The sequence below is a fragment of the Montipora foliosa genome, chromosome 10, assembly GCF_036669935.1.
Source record: "Montipora foliosa isolate CH-2021 chromosome 10, ASM3666993v2, whole genome shotgun sequence".
Taxonomy (NCBI): domain Eukaryota; kingdom Metazoa; phylum Cnidaria; class Anthozoa; order Scleractinia; family Acroporidae; genus Montipora; species Montipora foliosa.
In genome coordinates, this window is record NC_090878.1 from 21,082,826 (window position 1) to 21,091,207 (window position 8,382).

The following is an 8,382-nucleotide window of genomic DNA, read 5'->3' on the forward strand; positions in this document are numbered from 1 at the left end:
TTGCGTGACGTGGAAACCAAGAACTAAGCAAATACGCATTTTTCCCGCGTTTTCTTTTCAATATTTTGTTCATACAGAATTCGTAGAGGCTCTTTTGAACGGTCAAAAGCAGTCCTAACTGATGATTCTCAAACGATGTCTTCCTCACTCCTCAGAATCTAAGCAAAGCATCGGAACTATTGCCTCATCCATGATGGTTTAGGAAAACCATCGACTGGGGGAATAAGGAATAAGGAAGAGAGGACCGTCAATTAGTTCAGTCCATCACTACAATCGGAAAATGTCGTTCCATTTTCAGCGGTACGCCCGACCGGTTTCTGGACGGTCGGTTTGGCTTAATGGTAAGCACCCTGAGTTTTCAGCCAAAAGAAAATCTCAGGTTGGGTGTTAGTTCGTGTTGAAGTGCAGTAGAATGCTATGCACTCGATTAGACCAGAGTAGCGGGGTCATCCACTCGACCGCACAGAGTCCCGGGATTTCAGTGACGTCACTATTTCACACGCCCTCCTTTTGCGTTGCTTGGCTTCATCATGGATGTTCAACAGCTTTTCAAGAATCTTAAAAAGGAAGCAGAATGCCCATTGTGCATAGAGACTGTCAAAAATCCCAAGACATTACCATGTCTTCACTCATTCTGCCTGGAGTGTCTCGACAGACATGCAAACTTCGCAAGGAGACAGCTAAAAGCGACAATCAAATGTCCGGTTTGCCAGACTTCATTCCAAATTCCCGAAACAGACACCTTCGAGAATTTGCCGTCATCGTTTCATCTCAACCGATTGGTGGATGTTCTGGCTCTAGAAGATGGCAGCGTACAGTCTCAAAGATGCAACAGTTGTGATGAGAACAATACGGCAACATGTTACTGTTTCGTGTGCCAGGATTTTCTGTGCGCATCTTGTTTTCAAGCTCACCAACGCTTGAAGGCTTCAAGGGGTCATCGCAATGTTTTGATCGACAAACTGCAAGTGCAAGATGTGCAAGAGTTGATCCACAGACCCGTGATGTGTTCAGAGCAATATCATGAAGATCAACCCCTCGAATTTTACTGCGAAGACTGTAAAGTTCTGATTTGCCACAAATGTACTGTAGTGAGTCATGATCGACACTCTAAGACAGACACTCAGAAAGCTGCACAAGAACAAAAGATGCAAATGTCCGACGCTGTGGCCAAAGTGAAAGCGGAAATGGTCAGATATGAGAGTGAAATTAAGAAACAAACTGACCTAAGAAACAAAAACAAAGTTGAAATTTTGAACGAGGAAAAGAAAATGACAGACACTGTGGAAAGATTGATTCGTGATTTGCGAGAACACGAGAGGAAAATGAAGGACAAGTTTCGTGAAAATTATGAAGCGGAACAAAAACATCACGCAACGCGACTGGAAAACTTCGAGCTGGTTGCCACCCAGCTGAAAAGCTGCTTCGAACGCTGTCAGAGTATCTTGGATAGAAACTTCAGCGTCGAAATTCTACAAACAAATCACGCCATCCTCGGACGTTGTAATGAACTGTTAAATGTAAGAAAACCCGATCTTTACATGTCGCCACATGTACGTTACTTGGTGGAAAAGAAATTGGATCCTATGGATCGAGTTGTTGTCACCAAGACTGATCCCTCAAAGTGCTTAGCTGAAGGTCAAGACAGCAAGGACGTAAAAGAAAGGAAGGAGACATATTTCGCCATTGTTACAAAGGATTCAGAAGGATTTCAATGTTATCAACAAGATGATAAAATCAAAGTCGACATATTGACTCCAGAAGGTGATCAACTAAAAACAGACATTAAAGACACCGAAGACGGCAAATACACTGTGACATACACACCACAGTGTGGCGGACAACACAGAGTGGAGATTCTTGTGAATGGACAGTCGCTGACTGGTAGTCCTTGGATTGTGCAGGTTCATCAGCATCAATATCAATTTGCCTTTCAGTATGGTTCAAATGGGAAGGGACAAGGAGAATTTGATGGCATTAACGATATTGATGTGAGTCAGAAAACGGGAACGATTGCTGTTGCAGATTATGATAATCAAAGAATTCAACTGTTGAGCTCTGAAGGAAAGTCTCGAAGGGAGATAAAACTTGATGGCGAACCTTGGTCTGTGGCATTTACAGACTCTGGCGACCTGCTGACTTTAGTTCCGAGAAGCGACAACAAGCTTTGTGTGTTGAGTGAGGAGGGGCACTTCATCAAACACATCAATTATAAACATCTTGTTAAACCACGTCGCCTTTCCATTGCGAGTGATGGTCATATAATCATACCTGACTATGGGGACAACAGAATCAAGGTCCTCTCCCCTAATGGGAATGACTTGCTCCAATCCTTCAGTGCCCCAGACTGTGGTAAATACCCATCCTGCGCTATTTATCACCAGGACAAGTTCTTTGTTTCTTATTACCATGCTAATTGTGTCAAGGTATTTGACAAAACAGGAGTGTATTTACATGACATTGGCTGTGAGGGGTCCAATGATGGCCAGTTTGATGGTCCTAATGCACTCGTTATTGACAAGTACAACCGACTCATTGTGTGTGATTCAGATAACCATAGGCTGCAACTGTTCACCCTGACCGGCACGTTTTTGAGTAAAATTGATGGAGAGTATTTCCAAAATGGCGTTCCTTGTTGCGTTGCTATAAACAGTGGTGGCAGTCTTGTAGTAGGCGACTGCTTGAACTGCCGCATTTCCGTTTTCTATTAAGATGTGATATATTTTTGCTTTATTCGCATAAGGCTAACCTTTTCTAATCAGACAGCCGAGAATAAAGAAATGAATAGTTAAAGTGCGTTGCATAAGCTCTAAACAATGGTGCTTTGGAAATTCGAAATTTTACAAAAAATGTTATGGGATCAGTAGCGTCTTTGTCACCCAAGAACTTTTCAGTGTTTGATGGCTAATAACTGCCTCGTTATCAAAGTTAAAAGGCTTTTGGAGGTTTAACTAAAAAAGTTAAACGAGTTCTTTTAGCATTTGAAGTCAATTTTTAAATAGCATGATTGATGCTATATGTGCAAACTCATACGTTAATGAAACAAAATGTAAAGAAAGTCAATATTCCCTTATACCTTTCCAATGAAGAGAGTTACGTACTAGAATCTGCAGCTACCCTGTAGGAAAGCAAGAGAAAAACGGGGAAAAATCCATTGAAAAAAAACATTATTTTTAGTTTCAAATGGATAATTTTGGAGGTATGTTGTTTTGTTATCTTTTCTGTGAATTAAGTGTTTGCTTACAATTTGTTCTCAGTGTTTTAAAGGTAGCTATTGTAGGCAGTAATCATTCTCGTTCCGAGGGCGCCTCCTCCTCCAAGTGAGGGAAAAGCCCTGGGAACAAGGTTGAATACTCCTCTCCATAATTTTCAAGGAATCTCGAAATTTTTGAATAATAAAGTAGACTTTAACTTTAACGCCCCAAGAACTTTGCTGAATCTCGGAAACTGTTATTTTTTACTGGGTTCCCGTATGGCAAACCCAGTCTAGAAATGGAGGGCATTTGTTCGGTGTTATTTTTTTTTTCTTCCGTGTCGGTAAAAGTCTTGCCTGTCACTCCCCTTGTAAGTGGTATCTTTGTGCATAGAGCCTTCTGCGCGTATTTTCTTAGGATCGAGAGGGTAGTGGAACTGCGTAGATTTCTCTGGTGGACACAGTAGAATAATTAACTTAGCCTGCAATGGCGTCGAAAGTCATGTAACGCGAATGGCGGTTTACTGGATCCTCAAACAAGTCAGTTGGATAAACTACGCAGGCGGTGAAAACCAACACCTGGAATCTCAAAAGCGACGAGTAATGGACTTCGACAACAATCTGTTTCCCGTCGAGCAGAAATCAAAGTGAACTGCATTTCTAAAATAATATTTACCAAGTGTGCTGTTATGTAGAACACTGAAACCAAATGGAAAATTCTCTGGTAACTTATGAGTTCAACAAAGACAGAGAACGAATCGAACACCTTAAGTGGATCTCTGATCAACTCTGCACAGTCTTCAGGTAATGTGACAGCCAAGAATTATTTGAAAGAAAGCTTGTCGTCTATTTTGTGCTTCATTATTCAAGGAAACGGTTCTTCATGGAAACGGTTTGATCCTGAAATTTTAGTTTGTTGTAATATTGCGCATATTTGACACGATTGAGTTTTTTCGCTTCACGCACGCAACAATAGCAAATATGTTGTTTGTTTCAAAAAATTGTTCGCTGGAAAAGGTGGCCTTTATGAATTCATCATGTTTTATTATATGTGTGCTGGATAGTTTTTATGGCAATAGTAAAGCATTTTCTTGTTATTCAAGGAAAATGTTCTTCAGGAAAGGGTTTGAACCTGAAGTACATGGTAATTTGACACGATTGAGTTTCTTGTCTTCACGCACGCAATGAAAAAGGAAGAGGTTTTCACCTCTAATAGCAAATATGTTGTTTGTTTCAAAAAATTGTTCGCTGGAAAAGGTGGCCTTTATGAATTCATCATGTTTTATAATATGCGAGCTTAACTGGATAGTTTTTATGGCAATAGTGAAGCATTTTCGTGTCAAAATGAGGTTAGCGTTTTTGTGTTGTGCTAACTTAATTAAATATAAATATACATTCTGCCTCGTGAGTTTGTTATTCTCGTTAACCAGCAATGGAAAGTCATTGCAACGCGAATGGCGTTTTAGTGCATCTTATGTTGTTTGTTTCAATAAAATGTTTCGCTGGAAAAGGATTCTGTGATATTTTCTGCCTTTGTGATTATAATATCATGTTGTGGATTGAATTTTCGAGCTTAAGGTTGAAACGTGATACGGGAGGATATTTTTAGTATAACTCTGTAAGCAGGAAAGGTTTCATGAAAATAAACAGGTCTGTTGGAAGCGTGCTTGAGTTTCAACAAAATGAGCCCCAAAATCAGCAAAAAATTGTGACGCCGGTGAATAATAAAGTAGCTGCTATTTCCAAAATGATGGAATTACCTGGTGATAAATAACCTCGTCTTGGAGAGTAAATTTTTGACTTTGCAGAAACAATGGTGGGCGATTGTGATCTTTGTTTTGAATTCGCTCATTTATTGTCAAACTTTATAACACTTGACAGAAAAAGAAACTTACGAAAACCCGATATCTTGCCATCATTTGACACAGATGCTTCACTGTTTGGCAAGTAAACATGCCGCGGTAACTTACTAGTAATCACGGCGCCCGCTGAATTCCGGCGATGTCACTTTCGATTTTGCGAAAATCTCCCAAAATGTTTGTCGCTGATCGTAACTTTTTATATTCTATATTCACGGTTCAAAATTAATGTTGTTTTCATGTCGTAAATATGTTATTCTCGATCGACCGTCCTGGAGACTTCCTTCTGCTCTTTCTAAAAGCTGTGTATCAATAGTTATTTACTTTTGCATCAATATTTGTTTTTGCATAAAGCAAGCTAACAAGATCTGTACCTTGCTGAGTTCGCATTTGTTAGCGTTCATAGTATTTTCGGTCCGATGCTTCTGTTTTATGAGTATATTGTTTTGGTCTCCCATCCAAACACTAACCCCGCCGAACAGGGTTGACTTCAGTGAACTTCGGCATTACAAAGCTGTCAGATGCTCAGCGGGCACGCTTAAACTTGTGGTGGAAAGAAGTTTATCAACATGTCAGCCCAGAAGCCAACGTTTCTCACTTCCCATTTATTTTCTTCAATCTTTCTGGGTTCAGTACTTTGCTAGTAACCACATGTCTTCTCAGACTATTTACCCAAGACTTCTACCATGGCACTACAATGATAGACAATACCAAAACAATATCGTGCACTGTTAGAGCTACATATTACGCAAGGACAGATCTGTTTCGTCGTACGAACGTGTGAGGACCTGTGAGCCAAAGGGCCTCGTCTGGTATGACTTCTTAATGACCTTGAAAAAAATTGTTTGGAACGATGCACGTACCACAGGCAACCCAGTGTACCCTCACGGAGGGTCTAGTCTTACAATGCCTGCTTATCTTGCAATGAAAGACTTAAACCGGTGACGCACAGGTAAAAATTTGTTGGTGAATCTTATTAAGCAAATGTTGAACTGTATAGCATTAGAACATTTCACAGGTTGAACGTTGTGGAACGGAAAACGTCATCTCAAAATTTAGCTTTGCACTTTCATAAGTCTTTTGCGATTATTCCATCTCCAGGATCTCGTTCATGATGAAAAATGTGCCCAAGTTATCCAAAAAACAATTGGTACAAGGAATTTTAGAGTAAGAGTAGGAGGTTTTCATGCTACGTCATCGCCGCCATGTTGTTGGACCAAAAAAAAGATCTCTCATTAATTAGCTTCTTTTGTTCGTCCAGCAGCAAAAGACCTTATTCACGATGGCCGCCATGTTAGATTTGCTATTATCATGCAAACTAGCTACACACTTTTGAGGGGGCAAACAACGCGAGTTCGAGAGGTTATAACGAACATCTTAGCCACACGGATGATTTGTTTCACGTTCATTGAATGTTTTTCACCTAAGTAGTAAAATAGAATGATTACACAAGCTACTTCAATGTTTTTTTCAGTGAAAAATGAGCAGATAGCGAAGTAAAAGTCAAAATGTCAAAGGATATCAAAAGATATAAAATTATTATAAAAGGCACTTTATGTACTTTTAGCAATGTTATTTCAATATTTGGACATGCCGATTTTCCGCAATTTGCCTTTTTTCCAATGTTTGCCCCCCCCAACATAACAGATGGCTACTTTGCATGACAATTTGAAAACCAACATGGCGGCTATCGTAAATAAGGCCTATTGTACATTGCAGCATTGTTATCTGTGTCTCTAGAAATTGGTTGCAAACTACCTATAGAGAACAAAAGATTCGCATTCGAATGCTCCCGTTAAATCCTCAAAATGTCGTTGTCAATTAAGCAGAGTACCGCAAACAAATGATGTGCTAACTGATACGTGCCACATGTGCAGCACGATTATTTTTCCTGTTTAAACCAATGATATTGTTGTTTTGTGGCAAACGTTTTGCTTAAGGGCCTGGGGCCTGTTTCTCGAAAGTCCCGAAAACTTTTCGAGCTCGAAAAGTCATTTGTGGAACTGCCAACCACTTGTTTTGGAAAGCCGATCTTTTATCGTGTTTTCATGGTAACAAAAAGAAAAATGACTTTGAAATTTGACTACTCAAATCCTCTCCGCTCTTGAGATACAAAGGGAATTGTGAAACCCGAAAATGGCCCGTAAAGTTTCGGGACCTTCGAGAAACGGGCCCCTGGCCAAACGGGAAGTGTTTGCCGTTTAAGTACCTTCGCGCTAATTGTTTGTGCGCAACGTTACTGCGCAGGTAACGCAACTGTAACGCGTCACGCATTACGTCGAGCATTTTTTAAACCTTTGCAAAAACCGTGGACGATACGTCTTGCACAGCGTTGGATCAGAGAAGATCGTGATCAGTCAAAATTGACGAAAAACTATTTATGAAAGTCAAGTAGACTACTGCACGACTGACATTCGCGTTGTTTTATCAGCCGTCCACTAGTCTACTTGACTTTCATAAATAATTTTCAAGCATTAGTTAAAATAACATGGCGACAAAAACGCCGGGGAATAAAATTCCAGGCCGGAAAAAGAATGGCACATTTACTTCCGTATCATCATAAAACGTCAAAGAGAAGCTCTGGAAAAGGTAGCTGACCGAGTAGTGGCTGAAAGTTTGGAAAACTCGTGGACGAACCGTTCCGTAAATTTAATGGGGCTGTTTTTTAAAATGTCTTTATTATCCTACGAACTTAAGTTAAAAATGAATGCATGTTTTTGAAGTTCTTTTTCTTTACTTTTCGTGATAATTGAGCAGTATTTTCTTTCTCGTCCGCTTGAATAGTGCGGACCTTTGTGAATCAACCAGCGATTAAATTTCACAAAAACCACACTCCAGAAGATGAGCATGATGACAATGGAGAGATATTATACAAAACACCAACCAAATGAAGATGACGTCTGCTTAAAACCTTGTTGCTATGCTCGAGAAAGTTCCTTTTTTTAGATAAAAACCTTTCATCCCTGCAGCGATCGAGTCTCTCTTGGGTTCCAGTCCTTCCCCGACAGGTCACCCAAAAACGTGACAAATGAAAATTTCCAAGAGCTTTGCAAAATCACATCGATTTTACTCGCTTAGATCATTGGTGACCCCTATTTTTTTAATCATGAATCACTTACTTTACTTAATATCTACAAAATATGATGAAATGAAAAAATTCCAACAGTAAGAAGTTATCTTTTTTTAACATTTTCTTTCCTCGTGCCACATCGAATTCCGGTAGTGGTTGCAACCAATAGAGCTTACGAAAACGCTCGTCGAGGATGAACTCTACTGTTTGCGACATCCCTAGCGGCATGCAATTATCTAAAAATCCCACTGCTAAAAACC

At 39.9% G+C, this 8,382-nt stretch overlaps 1 protein-coding gene across 1 annotated transcript; it reads left to right on the forward strand.

Moving 5' to 3' along the window:
• Positions 1-4,592, forward strand: LOC137973188 (E3 ubiquitin-protein ligase TRIM71-like). The gene has a single exon (XM_068819955.1). The coding sequence runs from the start codon at positions 531-533 to the stop codon at positions 2,709-2,711; it is 2,181 nt and encodes a 726-aa protein (XP_068676056.1). The 5' UTR covers positions 1-530; the 3' UTR covers positions 2,712-4,592.
• The last annotated feature ends 3,790 nt before the right edge of the window (positions 4,593-8,382 follow it).

Coding starts and splice junctions, on each gene's coding strand:
- LOC137973188 (XM_068819955.1), top strand. CDS start 531: ATGGATGTTCAACAGCTTTTCAAGAATCTTAAAAAGGAAGCAGAATGC.